Source organism: Aspergillus caelatus (assembly GCF_009193585.1).
Source record: "Aspergillus caelatus strain CBS 763.97 unplaced genomic scaffold BDV27scaffold_189, whole genome shotgun sequence".
NCBI classification, from domain to species: Eukaryota; Fungi; Ascomycota; class Eurotiomycetes; order Eurotiales; family Aspergillaceae; genus Aspergillus; species Aspergillus caelatus.
The window spans coordinates 33,300-50,008 of record NW_022475452.1 but is presented as its reverse complement, the minus strand read 5'-3'; the positions used below and the strand labels follow the sequence as shown (position 1 = coordinate 50,008).

Below are 16,709 nucleotides of genomic sequence, written 5' to 3'. Positions count from 1 at the left end.
ATTTTGCATATCTACAGATCTTCAGGAAGTCGGTGGATCCTAAGCAAATGAAACAGTCACTCTTGACAAAGCATTATTTAAGCAGAATATTGGCGTGGCGGGCGAACCCCCTCTACAACGTAACAGCAACATTAGCTTTGCACCATCAAGAACTCGGGATGCCGATCCATGGGTGCGGACTCGGGAACCAGACCCGAATTCCACAGATTAGTAATTCTCATGTAATACACAAGAAGAATTGGATTATCTTATCATCTGTGCAGTATAGAGATTGTTGGGGTCATGTATCAAGACTATAGAGTTGGTAGTCGATAGCCTTCATGATAGTCAATCCTGATTGTATTCGTAAACATTGAGACATACAAGTATCTAGGAAGACAATGCACGACGTAAACATCGAAGCTTACACTAAGAAATATATACATGACAGATCACTGCCTCTCCAGCCGGGGTGTGTCATCTGTGTCCCATGAACGCCTTCTCGGGCAATCTGCATCCAACAGCTTGTTCATACTCTCCTCCATCCTATTGTATTTTCGGAAGCACAGAAAGAAGATGATAGCGGCCACTAGCATAGTGGCACTGAGTGATACGTATTCTATCAGAACCTTGGGGTCTACAGATGTCGGCGAAAGGGAAACGCCAATGGAGGAACCGAAAGCCCCGGCCAAAAGAAAAAGGGACATGATGATGCTACGCATGGACTTTGGCGCTTTCGTGTAGGCATACTCCATCCCGGATAGCATTGCCAAAAGCTCGGATAGACCCATCAGACAGTAAACGGGTATCTGCAAGAGTAGGCTGATCTGGTTAAGCTTGTTAGAGGCATATTTCGTATCTTAAGATTGGAGAAGCCCACCTTTCGAGCCGGAGGTACTCCTTTGCAACTGTCAGTAGTTGGGTTTCTTTGGCATGGGGAGGTCTCGTAGATCACTGCCTACGGTTAGTGGAAAAAAGGCAAATCAAGACAACAAACTGTCTACATACGTTCCTGGAGACCGGCGGCTAAAGCCATCGCGCAGGACGCCAAGAGAAAGCCTGTCGTGATCCGGCTGATGGGTTTGAACTTGATATGAAAGCGATGCAACGTTGGGTAAACAAAGCGCTCACTGATACCCTTGTCAGTATTATCCATACAATGTTATAAAATATCGAACATACAACAACGGTACTGCAATGAGTATTGTGATCGGATTAAGACATCCCACTGCTCATCAGTCAGTTTGTCATCCATACATCAATACAAGCAGTCACACATACTCATATCATTCGGTATGCCATGAGTATCCATTGAGGCACCTTGACTGACAAGATTCGAACTTGCCTGCCCGTTACAAATCCAATATAAGGGGCTGGCTAAAGTTAGCTCTCTTCGTTGTTCAGTATGTCAGATATTAAAGCACATACAAGATCAAACTAAATCACCTGTGAGCAACACATGCGTCATACCTCTCATCCCGGAGTACTTACAATACACGACATGCCACCAGGGCACGTTTAAGTTCATCCACAAACACATCATCCCATTGCACGGAGACACCGGTCTTTTCCAGAGATGAAGGCCTAGCTGCCTCGAGACTGCCTCCGCTTTTGATGCCAATCCATAGGACTCGCATTGCCTTAGTAATAGCTGATCCGTTCGGCGGTTGCACAACTATCACAGTCAGCGATAGAAGGGGAGTAATCCATAGACATCCTTACTATAACGCGTGCGACCAGCAAGAAGCGCTACGATTGCCAGGGCCCAAAAGCATAACGGCAGCATAAAGGCGGCCCAGAAGTCTACTTTAAGCTCTAACCACTAGGAGTGTGTCAACGGTAGTCCAATGCGGGTGGGGGGAAAGAGACTTACAGAGACCGGTATAACCGATAGTGCACCCAAGTTGATAACCCTAAGATCACTGTCAGGGTGGGCGAAAAGGAGACAATGCGAAAGGCAACTGACCAGTAATATCGGGCATAAATTGCCTGAATTGTAACGTTTGGATCTACCAGAACCTGTTCACCATCTGGCAAGCTCTTCACCCGTGCCCCGATAGAGTGATACTGCTCCGCAATCAGTGGTGCGACATTGCTCTTGATAGCACCGGTCCTATAAGTACTCAGTTATATTTTCAATTCTGAAGCTCCATCAAGCTTACCCCAGTCCGAGCAAAACCAACGCGGCCATGAGTCCCGGGAGACCAGCTCCATGCTCCAGGCTCACTGGAAGAGATGTAGAAAACAAGATCAATACACCGCATGCAGATAGCCTACAAAGACTGTCAATATATGGCTTACGCTGTACGTGAACTAACATACCCCGTCCCCATAACGATGGTTTTGTAGCGACCCAGAAGGCTATCTGCTATGATACCCATTAGAACCGGAGATAGGTAGCACCACCCCACAAAAACATAGTTAATACTGGTCGCTACTGTCTGGCCCTAATCTGTCGTTAGCGAACGTAAAGTTCGTTTTCATAGCTGTCAAGCGCACCATTCCCAGGGCCCCCGGGTGCAATGGATCGTCCCGTGTATTCTGAATGTAATTCTCTGGAATCCACGTCAGTAGGCCAGATAGAAAGTAGGTGGATCTATCATACGTATTGGCGCTGTCACCGCCCGATAGGTAAATCTCTCGGACAGCTCTGCAACAGCCACTAGAAATATATCCAGAGAGATATCATCGCGGACCAGTCGCAGATCGGAGCGCTCCACCTCCTTTGGCTCTGCCCACGTCCCAGGCTTAGGATCGTCGCTTAACAGCGTTTGCCCTGACGAGGCTTGACTTTCGTTTGACAAGCTTTCCCAGGATCTGGACTCCATGATGGTTCAAATTCCGTGACAGAGTCCCCTGCTCCTCCTCCATTTCCAAGTATAGCTCAAATAAGTGCCAGTAGAGATATTTAAAGCAAACCGACACACGGACACTGTGTGGGATTCTCCGCTATTTTACCTATAGTGGGTGGATCCTACCTTACAACCACTGGAATGTATATGCGTGGACAGATACATAACCTGATATGGACGCAAGGTATGGCCTCTGTCCAGGACATCACGTCATTACCACTCTTGTTGCAGCAATTCACGGTCTGCATGTCTTTAGCGCATTTTGCATTAACTGTCGATATAATCGGTAATCGGTATGTGAAGCTTACACCGGCCGATCATACTGCAAGGGTCATATACATATTATGGCCGATGAAGTGGGATGGCCCGGATTCTGTAGCCTTATGGAAAAGTGTTCATTAAGGAATCCCAGCAAGTAGGATGGCGATCATCACGCCTTTGGCTACTGTGATGTCACGAGATGGGTAGTTTGTATCAGAGACCGGAGTGTATCCCTTCGCAGGGAGCTGTAGCGGCGGGAATGTGGGCGCTAGAAGCTGTTCCTTTCAACAGTACCTCTGCTAATTGGGCCGTTCAATCTCTGGAAGACCTTGACTGCAAGGGCACATTCATAGTGCTCCGCAAGGCAACAGCTTAGCTCTGGGGAACCGGGATTTTCGGATGCCCTGAGCTTGACACACAATAATCCTATCCAGTACCTGCCGTCAAGTAATACTGGATACTGCACAGGGAGTCAACGTATATACATCTCCCACATGGTAGGTTTACGTGGCATTTCTAACAAACATTCTCTGGCAGGATGCGAAACGGAATTTCTCCCCTTCACGAAACCATATATAACGTTATTCCTGTGGACCATTGCGCAAGAATACCAACGTCTAATCCAATACCAAATAACAGGATTTCGTCGAGCACTAGTTCTGCAGCTGAAGTTATCGCAAGACACGGTGCCAGGAGGGGATGCCCGATGTGCGACAGGAACCTACTATGAAATACATTTACCGACATCGCCATATCTTGTGGTTCGGATTCCATCTCTCTTAAGAGATGATCGCCCTCACATTTGGAAAGACCCTCGAAGCAAATTGTGGGGTAGAATTGGGGACTGGTTGTCTCTATATGTTACACTATCACTTGGCATGCGCAATCCCTGGGCAGCATACCACGGCGCGGCGATCATTTAAATTCAGGGATATCTCCGTCTGTTTTCCGACTATGAGCTTGGTGGTACAGCATTATTATATCCTTGTATTGATCCTAGCTGGAGTGAAGAGCCACACAGCAGAGAGACGAGAGAACTTCCAAACTAAAGCGACTGGTTCGTGCTATCGTCGTGATAGCTCGCCGTCGCTCGTATCTGCTCTCCAAGACCAACGACGGTAACTGTTGGGTCCATGACTAGCCTAACGGCGGCGATCTTAACCGATTGGGATGTTGGAGCATTCCACGCGACAAGTGTGGCATCACCGCACACCTTTCGATGCCCGAAATGGAGAAGTGCTCGGTACTCGTGACGCGGAGATGCCCCAGGCCACAATATCCTCCAGCTGCATTAATCGCACGTGATAGATACATTATTCATCACGTGCGCTATTCTTGTGACTGACCATGGGCGGGAAATGATAAATCCGACCATTTCCCGATCGGACGGAGTGGCTCCCGACTGCCTAATGCGGCACTGTCACTGGTGCCCTCTGGCCCTCAACTTAGTGGGCGACTAAACCACTTGGGGGTCCCTGATAGTAAGCGATTGTATTGAAGGGCTGACGTGTGTGTAAATCTAGACCCCTGAATGAACAGTGAGTAAGTAACAGGCTATGAAAGATATATCTCATTCAGACTATGTCAATCATCTGGACACATATTGAAATCGGGAGTTCTACCGTCAGAGACATAGTTCCGAGTACGGTCGAAGAAATCGATATCAACGTTCCTTGGAGTCAGAGAAGACGAAGTATGGGCCATGGGGGATCTGTGGGGGTGGACAGATGACTGGACCTGATCTTATATGATCTTGACATCATCTGGATATTAATGTTTCAGTCGGTATACTGAGTATCCACCGGGGATCCGGTCCCTTGTCTGTATAGTCCATGCTTATACTACTACTTCTGTTACTTCTGTTTGCGGACATCACATTCCCCAACACAAGATGATTTACGATCGCTTGACAAATTAATTCGATTGAATTCTTCACGATCGGATTTGTCTGAAGGTATACTATTCCCTTTCATACGACTTTTTCTCCATCCACGACGACTAGTATCAGGTCGGGGGAATTCGGGCATCCTCGCAAACAGGTCGTTTGCGTCATAAAAGGATTGGGTTCCATTTGATGGCCAACCTTTTTTCTTTTGGGACAAAAATTCTTTGATATAGAAAGTCCTGAATGCTTGTCACGCATTGACACTGCTTCAAATTTTCTTTATCAACATATATTCCCTATCTTCTTTTTCTATATTATTATTAATAATATTTTCCCTTTCTTTCTAGACCGATCTTTCTGAGATTGTCGAATTTGTGATCTATCTTTGTACTTACTGTACGTTAGGACCTGGGAAAGGGTAAACTAACCACAGGTATTGTCAACGTACCGCCGAAAAAGATTCGAGCCCCTCTCAGAACAACAACAACAACAACTTCAACGAACACGCTTCTCTTTCCCTTCGTCTTTTCCCTCTCAGTTTTCTATTCTCTCTCCCCTCTCCCCTTACCTATTTCTCCTTTCCCTTTTTTTTTGAATTACTTGGGGCTACCTCCCGTGGGACATCCTCCACTCCCCCAACTTATTCGTCTTTCTCCCCCGCCACATCGTCTCGAACGGTTTGCGCCCGCCACCTCCAACTGTACCGGATCAACTTTCTCTTCGCCCATTCGCCTCATCGCCCGTCGGCGTCAAAACTTCTCTTCCCTCCACCGCCCGATCCATTCGAACTGATTTACCCTCCTTTGTCGCAATCGGAATTATGGACGGGGTTGATCTCAAGGCTGTGCTGAATAAAGGAAAGCAGATGGCCGGTGTGGCCGGACAGGCCGCCAATGGCAATGGCGGTAAGAAGCGCAGAAAAGGAACCGATTTGAAGCCTATCGTCACCAGTGAAACAGCCGCTGATTCTACTACAGAGGGGTATGCTTTGTTTTTCCTCCCTGTTGCGATTTTTCTAGTGTGATTCCGTCTTGTTGATCGATCGATTTCCATTCGGTAGGGCTCCCTCTCTCGCCGTTCCGCAATCGCGATCCCCGTCCACCTCCTCCGTTGATGAGATCGAGACGACCGCCGAGGAGGAAGATTCAGAAGACTACTGCAAGGGCGGTTATCACCCGGTCACCGTCGGCGAAACGTATAACAACGGTCGCTATGTCGTCGTGCGCAAGTTGGGCTGGGGTCATTTCTCCACTGTCTGGTTGTCCCGCGATACCACCACCGGGAAACACGTCGCCCTCAAAGTCGTTCGTTCCGCCGCTCACTACACCGAAACCGCCATCGACGAGATCAAGCTCCTGAATCGCATTGTACAAGCCAAGCCGTCGCACCCGGGTCGCAAGCATGTCGTCAGTCTGCTCGACTCCTTCGAGCACAAAGGTCCCAACGGCGTCCACGTATGTATGGTATTTGAGGTATTGGGTGAGAATCTACTCGGTTTGATTAAGCGATGGAACCACCGCGGCATCCCAATGCCGCTAGTAAAACAGATTACGAAACAGGTCCTCCTAGGGTTGGACTATCTCCACCGCGAATGCGGCATCATCCACACCGATCTGAAGCCGGAGAACGTATTGATCGAGATCGGCGATGTTGAACAGATTGTGAAGACATACGTGAAGGAGGAGCAGAAGAAGGACCACAAAGAGGATAACCGCAATGGCCGCCGGCGGCGCCGGACCCTAATCACGGGGAGTCAACCGTTGCCCAGTCCGCTGAACACCACCTTTGATTTCAAACACAGCTCGCACCACTCGCAGAGCAGTCTGAGTCAGATGATCAACGAGGAGTCCGGTACGTATCGATCACGCGAGGGTCGTTTTGCGACCGCTCACTGACCTGTCGCAGAAACCGCCCCGTCGGAGAAAGCGTCCATGAAAGAAATGCTAGGCATTAAGGAGGAAGATGAGAAACAAAAGCAACGAGAAAAGACTGCGTAGGCGTGATGCCCCGTCGCGGACCGCGACTGTAGCTAACCGTCGCTAGTGACCTCCTCGAACGCGAAGTATCTGGCATCTCCTTGAATAAATCCTCCAAAGAAGCGCAAGACGAACCGGAATGCGATATCATCTCGGTCAAGATCGCTGATTTGGGGAATGCCTGCTGGGTCGGCCACCACTTTACCAACGACATCCAAACACGACAATATCGCTCGCCCGAAGTCATTCTGGGGTCCAAATGGGGGGCAAGTACGGATGTATGGAGTATGGCGTGTATGGTATGTTCGACGGAATTCCGCCGGGCGCGATTGGGTTACGCCCCGACCGGAGGTCCTCCGCTCACAATTATCTAGGTCTTTGAGCTCATCACGGGTGATTACCTCTTCGATCCGCAATCGGGCACGAAATACGGCAAAGACGACGATCACATTGCACAGATCATTGAACTGCTGGGCCCCTTCCCCAAATCGCTCTGCCTCTCTGGGAAGTGGTCACAAGAGATCTTTAACCGCAAAGGCGAATTGCGCAACATCCATCGACTCCGTCACTGGGCCCTACCAGACGTCCTGCGGGAAAAGTACCATTTCTCGGCAGAAGAGAGTATGCGAATCAGCGAGTTCTTGTTGCCCATGTTGGAAATCCCGCCCGAACGACGCGCCAATGCCGGTGGTATGGCATCGCATGCGTGGATGAAGGATACGGCAGGGATGGATACCGTCGAGCTGGGCATTCTTCCGGGCAGTCGAGGCGAAGGGATTGAAGGATGGGCATCCGAGGTGAAGCGGCGGTAGACTTGACGACCACAATGTGATGACTTTTTTTCTTCGAATGGTGGCTGTTCTTGCTCTATTTGCCCTGCGGATGTATCTATCTTGGTTCGGCCGTTTCTCTGGATGTTTGATGACTCCTTGACATGACGCGCATGCTCTTCGTTACCCTTTTCTGTCTGTTCTTTCTTTCTCTACTACCATCTTTCCTTTATCTCTCTTCACCTACATAGAGTCTTGATATCATGTCTGCCTCTACGACTGTCATATTCGGGTCGGCTGGTCAATGGGGACTTGCGTTAGACATAAAAGACCCTTTTGACGTCAGGCCTGTATTCGTTTCCTCGGCTGTTCAGGTAGATGATTGTGTGACAGCAGTTTCATTTAAAAAAGGAGGATATACAACGTCGCGGTCGGATATAATCCGACCCCGACCCAATGTTTGCAATGCTTCTGAAATGGGCGTTTATATATCTGAGACGGAGTATCAACCAAGCGTACATTCATAACCACCTCCTTCAGCCATCTATTAGATCCTCCAGCTCACTTTCTCCCTCCTCACTGGGCAACACCGAAGGAAACCAACCAAACCGCGCCAAATCCACATAAAACTCCCCCATAGCATCCGTCTCAACTTCCACTCCCTCCTCTCTTAATGCCTCTGCCTGTCGTTCCGCACTCCCAGGTTCCCTACTCACATTAGTACCCATCAACCCTACACATATATTTTATGAAACCCAAGAGAGTTCTCCAGACACAAAAAAAAAAGAGATTAGATACCGATGCGAAATCATCCCCTTCGAATTAATCACCCTCTGCCACGGCACATTCCCCGAATGAAAGTACTCCTCCGGACTCGACGGGAGATGTTTCAAACAAATTCCCACCTGACGGGGTCGTTGTGCTATATATCTTTAGTATTGTCTCTAGACCCCGTTCATATATAACGAAAGAGTTCATTTTAGATCAATATAGAAAGGTTAGACCTACGATACCCAAGTAGCAGAGCAATATGACCATAGGACGTCACTTTGCCTGGGGGGATTTCTTGGACTGCGGAGTAGACGGCGTTGAACCAGTGTTCGGCTTCGTCTGTGCGGGGCATTTTGTTATTTTACTTCTCTATTTATTGAGTTTGAGCTGGGGGGAGAGGGATTGTATTGGGTATTTTTGTTGGGTTGAAGGAGGTTCCATTTGTATGTTATGGATAAAAGGTTGGGTCGGATTGGGTGCGGGAGTGCCGCTTTAAGGGTTCCTGGTTGAGGAATTACGCTTGGTGGTGGAACCTTTCTATGTACATTTCAAGTAGTTGTCTTTATCAGTTTAGTGTCACTATTTGTATTTATATCGTTCAGTAGTTATTAGATTGTACAGGTGGGAGTTTTGAGTGTATGAGGGCTGAACAACTTGATCTAATATATTCAATGGTAAGTTGTTCGTTCGGGAGCATTTATATACCTTTGGCACAGGGAGCTAATATATTTTGACGAGGCAACATAAAAATTTTACTGTAAACGACACCCGCCATAATAATTATGAATATTATATCGAAACTAGAGTCCCTCAACCTTCAGATGTACGGTTTTTGTTTCAAGGTAGTGGTCGAGGCTGTGATGAATTCCCTCCCTTCCAACTCCACTTGCCTTATATCCTCCAAAGGGCATGTCAAACGCTCCAGTTGGGCTCGTGCAGTTGATACCCACGGTACCAGCCTCCATAGACGTAGCAAAGCGCATGGCCCGGTTCACATCTCGCGTGTAGACAGCAGCATAGAGGCCAAACTCAGATGAGTTGACCATCTTAATAACCTCGGCCTCCGTTTCGAACACATTGATATTGGCCACTGGGCCAAAGACCTCGTCTTTCATGATCTGAGAGCTCTCCGGCGTATTTGTGAAGACTGTCGGCGGGATAAAGTAACCTTTGTGATCCTGAACCTCGTTTCCGCCAAGGATGAGTTCACCATCTTTCTTCCCCAGTTCGATGTAGCGTTTCACGATGTTGAACTGGGTTTCATCGGCCTGCGGACCGTGGTTTACGCAGGGCTTTGTGGGATCGCCCATCGACACGAACTGAAAGCTCTCCTTGAACAGGGAGATGAAATGGTCGGCGATGGAAGCATGGACATAGATGCGAGAGTTCGCCATGCATACTTGGCCGCTGTTCCATTGGATACTATATGCTGTCTCCTTTGCGGCCTTCTCTAGATCCGCGTCTGGGAATATCACAGTAGGGGATTTGCCTCCAAGCTCAAAGACCACATTCTTCAGGTTGGAATTGGCCGCTGCCTTTTGAATGAGACGTCCTGTGCGCCCAGAACCTGTGAAAGTGATCAACCTGACGTCCATATGATGTGCCAGAGCGGAGCCAGAGATATTGCCGTGACCAGACAGGACGTTGATGACACCTGGTGGAAACCCAGCGCGTTGAATCAGATGCGCAACTCTGGCCGACTGAGATGAAGTTAGAATCGATTACTAGACAAATCCACCAAGGAGAGTGAGCTTACAGTCAAAGGCGCCTTTTCACTACTCTTAATGACAACTGTATTTCCAGCAGCGATTGCCGGCGCCACTTTGTTTATGAAGAAATAAACCGGGACATTCCAGGGGATAATCGCCGCAACAACCCCATAAGGCTGCCTCAGAGTCATATTGATGAATCCAGGTGTGTTCAGGCTCGTCTGACCTTGGCCGTTCCAGCCGGCGGAAGCGAAATACTGCAGCTTTTCTGCGGCCCCCTTCGCATCTCAGTACCCCGAGACGGGTCGCCCCATGGAGATGGCCTCTAGATATGCTAGCTCCTTTTCGGATTCGATGATTAGATCGGCGAGCTTCAACATGTACGCCCCCCGATCACGCGGCGAGAGGCTTGACCATGCTGGGAATGCCGCTTGAGCTGCTGCAACGGCGTCGTTCGTATCCTCCACCGAGGCTTCAGATACTATATGACGAATGGTTGTAAGCCCCACTCTAGTTCTTAAATTCTCGGCAGAAGCCGTGACAACTCACCTAATGCAACTGTTTCCAGGGTGGCAGGTGATTTCAACGGGAAAGTTCCTGCATCCGAAGCAGGGCGAAACTGGAGTAGATGGTTCATCAGCCATGAAGTCATGTATACGTGGGTTCGAAATTAAGCCAACCAACCTCGCCATTGATGTAAAGACGTGTTTCAATTTCGGTCGGTGCTTCAGAAGCCATGGCTCGCAATAAGTTAACCAACAAGGAGGGAAGACAATCTATAGAACTAGAAGACTTGAATCTTCTGCACCAAGTAACGGTCGTTAATAATATTCCGGATCAATAGTATATCTTTATATTCGACAGAAAGACCGGCGTCTTTAGTAAAAGGGGAGAAACAAATACCGAGGAGGTTTGCTAACTCCAACTCTAATCCGACACTAAAATCCGTTATCTCCCCGGTCCAAGTGGATTCGGTATAAGTGTATATCCCAAATTTAATTTTGTGGAAACAGGTTGGCTAGCAGGTGACAAAAGATTTCACTCTGACAACATCACATATCTAATCCTAGAAGTCCTAGGTTTACCGCGCAGCATTGCTGTGGTTTTCTGTCCCTATGAACAGGGGCCATATCATAAGCTCAAAACTCCAAACCAAAATTTCTTTCGGTCAACGCCAAGGATGCTTTCCTAATGCTCCACTGAGACACCCCACTATAGTATAATAGTGGGTTTCACGGTCTAACCTCTAGGGCCATAGTTGCAGCAAATGGAACAGTTCCGCTTGTTATACAGACCTCACGCGACCCTTAGTAGATACGCATCTGTAAGTGTTCAATGGATGCTCACTAAGCCCGTCGATAGCATGGCTTTGTGATCTTGCTGGATCATATATGGCGGCCTCGGGCAGTCATTGTACGACCAAGACAGATATCTCTCAAAAGAGTCACGCTAGGTGATCTACTGACACTCCCTCTCAGCCGCTGAAACCGCTCCCCTCTGTGTTACTGGTTCAAATTGGCTGTGGCTTGGTACTATATTGTGGTCGAACCTTCTACGAAAGCTTTCACATTGCCTGTGACACCCTTCTAGATTATTTAAACTTGGGTTGTTTTTTACGCACAGTAGTTCACTGATCCAACTCTCGATAGCCCTCATGCTTGATAGGTTCTTTACTTGTGATTTCGTGGGCTGCATACGACCGAGTGTACGGGGATTTGGTGCTTGTGAGCGATGTGATCGCCATCTCTGCGCAACTCACCGTCGCCCGCCGTCTCATACGTGCGGAGACATGGTACAGTCCATGCATTTGCTGTCTACTTGAATGGGGCCTAACAGCCATTAGTCCCTCACAGATGATGAGTTTGAAACCAATGTACATGCGGAAGTGAAACCAATTCGGACCAGAATTAACGGAAATGCTGTTTGCGAGCGTGCCTCAGGACTAAATGGTGGGCGACAATGCGAGATTGAGTACCCGCCAGCGTGGGGGCGCGGATCCCTCATGGGTTGTGCTAACTATCATGCTCGTATTCGCTTTCCTGATGATGGTTCAGTTTGGCTCCTTCGAGTACCTCGAATTAGTAGCAGCATCCCTCAATTTCTTGCCGATTACATCATTCACAGCGAATATGCCACCCTCAAATTCCTCAAAATGACCAACGTACCTGCTCCCCGAGTGTTTGATTATGGCCTTGCTAGCGACAAGAACAACACGGTGGGTGTTAGCTATATCATTATGGAACACATGACGGGCAGGCCGTGGAGTATGCAGGGACTGCATGAGAAGCGCTTTGCAGATGATACAGACAAGGAAAGGGTGTGGAATGGCTTGGCGGAAATTTTGATTGAGAGCCAGCATCATTCGTTCTCAAAGGCAGGATCTTTTCTTCTAGGTCCTTAGCCTTCCAAGCCAATAGTCTCTGCTAATGCCAGTGAGCGATTCCTCGTTCAGAGCCCTTCTGGGCCCTTTGATACGGCGAGTGACGACTACTACAATTTATTCATGGAGCAAAACATGGCTCTCATTGCTGATGGTCAGCTTTACACATCTTTTCCGGTGAATGCCTACCTGGTATTTTCATTCCTGAAGTCCCAGGTCCCGGCTCTTCCGGCAAACCGGGACCCTGATTCATCAACCGTGACGGAGCAATTCTATATCAAGCACGTGGACGATAAGGGAGACCACCTGATGGTAGATGACGAGCTCAATATCATTGGAATCATAAATTGGTAAATGGCTCGCGTAGTCCCTGCCAGTGAAGCATTTGGACCGTCTCTTGTGACGGCAGAAATGGGGGATATTTACCATGGAAAGTCGTCCTTGACCATTCATGATCACGCCTTAGCTTGCTTTTGGAAAGCGAAGGGAGCAACTGATTTAGCTGAGATCATGAGCAAAGACGAGAGGCTACGAAGATTCTTCTTTGGTCTTGATGTTGATCTTCCCTGGAATGAGACACTTCTCTTAATCCGTGGCATCTGGACTACATCTGGAGTCGATAGGGACACGGACTGGAAAGCTTGGAAGGTGGATATGTTGAAGCAATGTAGTCATGATGGACGTCTGAAATATATCGTTGATAGATTTGGCGAAGGTCCATGACTGAATTCACGGAAATTATGAGCTAAGCTGCTATTCTGGAGGTCGATTGCTGAAGACATGTATCAAGGTGCGTGATCGTAGCAGATGTGGCTGTGGCGGGAAACAGATATATATATGGAGGTCACGTGCTAACAGGTGTCTGCCATTTTTGGCCGCGTACAGCGGCTATTTCTACCGCCATTTAATAAATCGAATTGATTGTCGGGCATACTCCGAACCGTACGGAGTGTAGGGTCAATCATGCAGCGCTATCAATTGCGAACAAGCCCTAATTAAGGACCGTCTAGAAAGGAACGTTTGGTGGGCTGCACAAAAGACCAAGTAGACCAATACACAGCTACCCTGGGCCCTTGGAAATCATGTAAGATGGACACATAGTTGTGTGTTAAATGTGGTATAGCTGCGGTTGTACTAAAATGTTTCGTCGAATACGAATCATTTATTATCTGATCGCGTAAAAAGGCACTAGACCCAAGAGGGCAGCCATCTGCAAAAATCCCCCCGCAACATTTCTCCGTTTCCAACTCACATGCACCTTTTCTGTTTTTCTTTTCCGTGCTGTGTTGGCAACCCGTGATCTGGCCACCCCTATATTCAACATCGCCCAGACCATGGACGTTGTACAGTTCACTGCCACTGCTACACACTTACCCTGACTGATTTCAATAACCATGTCAACTGGCAGCTCGTCCAGCCCATCGAATTGGGTTACGGGCAGTTACACGGGTAACAGCGATGGTCTTCGCATCACTATCACCACCTTCGTGGTGATCGCCTGGTATAATTCCATTGAGCTAATGGTTCTCATCTTCTCCATCTTCAAACAGTATAAAGGGATCTACTTTTGGAGTTTGCTGATTTCGACTGCGGGGATCCTCCCCTACTCGATCGGGTTTTTTATGAAATTCTTTGATCTGACGTCAGCAATCTGGGTCTCCTTGACTCTTGTCACGGTTGGGTGGTGGACCATGGTGACTGGGCAGTCCTTCGTACTCTACTCCAGACTACATCTGGTTGTTCAAAATACAAGAGTGCTAAAGTTCGTCTGCGGGATGATCATTGCCAATGTTTTCCTCCTGCATATACCGACTACCGTATTGACATACGCCGCCAATTATGAGCAGTCGTATAAGTACCTGCATGCATATAACATCATGGAGAGAGTCCAAGTCGCGGGATTCTGCGCCCAAGAACTGATCATCTCGGGTATTTACATCTGGGAAACTACGCGCATGTTGAAATTGAACCCCAATCGAGACAACCGTAACATCATCTTACAATTATTCATGATGAACCTGGTCTGCATCCTGATGGACATCGCTCTGATCGCAGTAGAATGCGCGAACTACTACATCTACCAGACCACGCTGAAAGCTACCGTGTACAGTATTAAGCTGAAGATTGAATACGGAGTCTTGAACAAATTGATCTATATTGCGAAGCAATCCGCAGGAATGCAACCAGAGGACCCTTATATCGAACTGAGCCGACTCAGCCCCGTTGCCAACTCCGATACTACGCGCACAACAACGCAATCTAAGCCACACCGTTCCAGCATAGAAGGCATCAGCTTCCGTCTACGTGCACTTGTAGCCTCACCGCATTGCCGCCAGGACCGGTGAAGACATCGTCAACCGGCTCAGTACAGCTACATACCATCCCCTTTTCATGGACCGCGCTCAGATGTCTGCCACCTCTACTCCGTACTCTACGCATTGTTGCGACCAATTCTAATTGCATATCCCCACGGCCCATACCGTGGGGATATGCATCGGACTCACCCTCGGAGGCTGCTTTGCGCAATGTTGACTTGGCGCAGGGCTTTTTCAGATCAACTTGTCACTGCGTGATCTATTTCTACTGCTCCTCATGCTCGTCCTGTGCGTTATGCACCCTCGCCAAGCACCAGGATGACTGTCTGGCAGTCGACCAAGCGAGTAGATCTGGCTGACAATGCCATTCTGGTATCTCTGATTCTCGGGCTCGCCGGACTAGTGCTCTTTTACCTTCGCCATGCCTCAAGATTCCGTTCAGGACTATCTTCCCCGCTCCGGCTCTTTTCAAGCGTCACGCTCCTCTGTACTCTCTGGGATTTTCTTCATCCAGAATATGCTGCTCTACTGGGTGCGATAATTCCTCCCGTACAATTCCAAGCCATTCATATCCTCAGCGCGACCCAATCCGGGACATATTCCACGATTACCGCAGCCATTGCTCCTTTCGCCATACTAAGCGGTATCCTGATTGCCTTGAATGGCAAATGCCGCCCCTTCTATTTCCTCGGCTACATCTGCGTCACTGCTGGCATGGGCCTGTTCTCCCTCAACGATTATTCACCCGTGCGTGACTAAGCCGGCTTCCCAGTTGTTTTCGGCGTCGGCTCAGGCATGGTCCTTTCTACCACACTAACCTTTAACCAGGCCACACTTCCGGAGATATCACAACCGCTACGGCCACATGAGCCTTCATGCGCAACTTGGACTGGGTTTTGGCAGTTGCTATTCCGATGTTAATATTCAGTGTGCGGGTCTAGATTCTGTTAGAACATTTGAGCAATGAACATCTACGGCTGCAGATAAGTAACGGGATTGCGTATGGTTTGGCAAGTGAGGTGACGCGGTCGTTACCGGAAACCTGAATTTGTAGATGGATGTGCTGAGCGTGTATGAGGATATCTTGCGCTGGGTGTGGTGGATGACTTGCCGTTTGAGGTCCTGTGTTTGGTATTGCCGTTTCACCTTAAGCAGCTAGGGCCAAGTGAGGAGTTGCATGCCGAATTTGGGTTACAGGAGCAGGACCAGGCACTAGAGCAAGAAGAGACAGGGACAGAAAACGAAGAAGAGGACGAAGGTGTACGAGAAGCGGTGACGATTCGTTAGAAGGTAACAGGTGCCGGAAGAACTCCGTTTCTTCCTCCAAAAGTGATACGAGATCAGTCGATGGAGACACTGCTAGCCATATCATCATGCAGTGTGAAGATTGGGAGATAACATCCACGGGGCAATATACTGAAGGGTTTTAAGGTGACAATTGAGGACCGTATCTTACTCATCGGCAATACGTATGAGCCAGTGTTATAATGCTATATGAGTATGAATACCTGCGTCGATGAACCTGAGAATGTCCAGTAAATGCTTGCTAGTACTTTTGTCGATATTTCTACATACTGTATACTACTCACTTTCCTCCTTCGCACGCCGATATCTTACCCAGTGCTTTTATCTAGGTCTCAATAGAAACACACGATCTTCTCTAACCCATACGATTTACGTACCGAGTCCGAAGAACGCATAAACGTCAAGACGAGGCCTTGTTTCTAAAGGTGACCCTATTCAAGATCATACTTAACATATTCGGATAAACCCTTCCAATTCCTACCCGTCATATTAATAGAAGCAAACAG

At 48.3% G+C, this 16,709-nt stretch overlaps 7 protein-coding genes across 7 annotated transcripts; 4 read left to right on the top strand and 3 right to left on the bottom strand.

The window, feature by feature from the left end:
* Positions 1-431: 431 nt before the first annotated feature.
* Positions 432-2,807, bottom strand: BDV27DRAFT_161129 (putative POT peptide transporter; the record flags this gene model as incomplete). Its single annotated transcript, XM_032073161.1, has 14 exons — positions 432-806; positions 860-933; positions 988-1,109; positions 1,162-1,207; positions 1,261-1,352; positions 1,408-1,416; positions 1,471-1,654; positions 1,702-1,801; positions 1,853-1,892; positions 1,946-2,092; positions 2,142-2,252; positions 2,302-2,426; positions 2,479-2,534; positions 2,585-2,807. 14 exons carry the CDS (start codon positions 2,805-2,807, stop codon positions 432-434), a joined length of 1,704 nt encoding a protein of 567 aa, XP_031924091.1.
* A 2,709-nt stretch (positions 2,808-5,516) lies between these two features.
* Positions 5,517-7,876, top strand: BDV27DRAFT_32749 (serine/threonine-protein kinase). Its single transcript, XM_032076338.1, has 5 exons — positions 5,517-5,958; positions 6,038-6,828; positions 6,883-6,970; positions 7,021-7,252; positions 7,328-7,876. The coding sequence occupies exons 1-5, from the start codon at positions 5,798-5,800 to the stop codon at positions 7,763-7,765; spliced, it is 1,710 nt and encodes a 569-aa protein (XP_031924090.1). The 5' UTR covers positions 5,517-5,797; the 3' UTR covers positions 7,766-7,876.
* A 383-nt stretch (positions 7,877-8,259) lies between these two features.
* BDV27DRAFT_161127 (MGMT family protein) lies at positions 8,260-8,846 on the bottom strand (the record flags this gene model as incomplete). Its single annotated transcript, XM_032073160.1, has 3 exons — positions 8,260-8,431; positions 8,522-8,645; positions 8,732-8,846. 3 exons carry the CDS (start codon positions 8,844-8,846, stop codon positions 8,260-8,262), a joined length of 411 nt encoding a protein of 136 aa, XP_031924089.1.
* A 448-nt stretch (positions 8,847-9,294) lies between these two features.
* Positions 9,295-10,941, bottom strand: BDV27DRAFT_148195 (aldehyde dehydrogenase family protein; the record flags this gene model as incomplete). The annotated part of the gene is made up of 5 exons (XM_032070870.1): positions 9,295-10,194; positions 10,251-10,466; positions 10,506-10,684; positions 10,753-10,822; positions 10,888-10,941. The coding sequence occupies 5 exons, from the start codon at positions 10,939-10,941 to the stop codon at positions 9,295-9,297; spliced, it is 1,419 nt and encodes a 472-aa protein (XP_031924088.1).
* A 1,134-nt stretch (positions 10,942-12,075) lies between these two features.
* Positions 12,076-12,634, top strand: BDV27DRAFT_133670 (uncharacterized protein). The gene has a single exon (XM_032068142.1). It carries the CDS (start codon positions 12,206-12,208, stop codon positions 12,602-12,604), a length of 399 nt encoding a protein of 132 aa, XP_031924087.1. The 5' UTR covers positions 12,076-12,205; the 3' UTR covers positions 12,605-12,634.
* A 1,236-nt stretch (positions 12,635-13,870) lies between these two features.
* BDV27DRAFT_32740 (uncharacterized protein) lies at positions 13,871-15,072 on the top strand. Its single transcript, XM_032076336.1, has one exon. The coding sequence runs from the start codon at positions 13,978-13,980 to the stop codon at positions 14,926-14,928; it is 951 nt and encodes a 316-aa protein (XP_031924086.1). The 5' UTR covers positions 13,871-13,977; the 3' UTR covers positions 14,929-15,072.
* BDV27DRAFT_32741 (uncharacterized protein) lies at positions 15,073-15,851 on the top strand. Its single transcript, XM_032076337.1, has one exon. It carries the CDS (start codon positions 15,217-15,219, stop codon positions 15,655-15,657), a length of 441 nt encoding a protein of 146 aa, XP_031924085.1. The 5' UTR covers positions 15,073-15,216; the 3' UTR covers positions 15,658-15,851.
* Positions 15,852-16,709: the final 858 nt, after the last annotated feature.

Excerpts from the sequence above, each read along its gene's own strand:
- BDV27DRAFT_32740 (XM_032076336.1), top strand. The coding sequence starts at position 13,978 with ATGTCAACTGGCAGCTCGTCCAGCCCATCGAATTGGGTTACGGGCAGT.
- BDV27DRAFT_32741 (XM_032076337.1), top strand. The coding sequence starts at position 15,217 with ATGACTGTCTGGCAGTCGACCAAGCGAGTAGATCTGGCTGACAATGCC.
- BDV27DRAFT_133670 (XM_032068142.1), top strand. The coding sequence starts at position 12,206 with ATGGGTTGTGCTAACTATCATGCTCGTATTCGCTTTCCTGATGATGGT.
- BDV27DRAFT_32749 (XM_032076338.1), top strand. The coding sequence starts at position 5,798 with ATGGACGGGGTTGATCTCAAGGCTGTGCTGAATAAAGGAAAGCAGATG. Across the intron at positions 5,959-6,037 it reads GCTGATTCTACTACAGAGGG|GGCTCCCTCTCTCGCCGTTC; the intron begins GTATGCTTTGTT and ends TCCATTCGGTAG. Across the intron at positions 6,829-6,882 it reads GATGATCAACGAGGAGTCCG|AAACCGCCCCGTCGGAGAAA; the intron begins GTACGTATCGAT and ends GACCTGTCGCAG.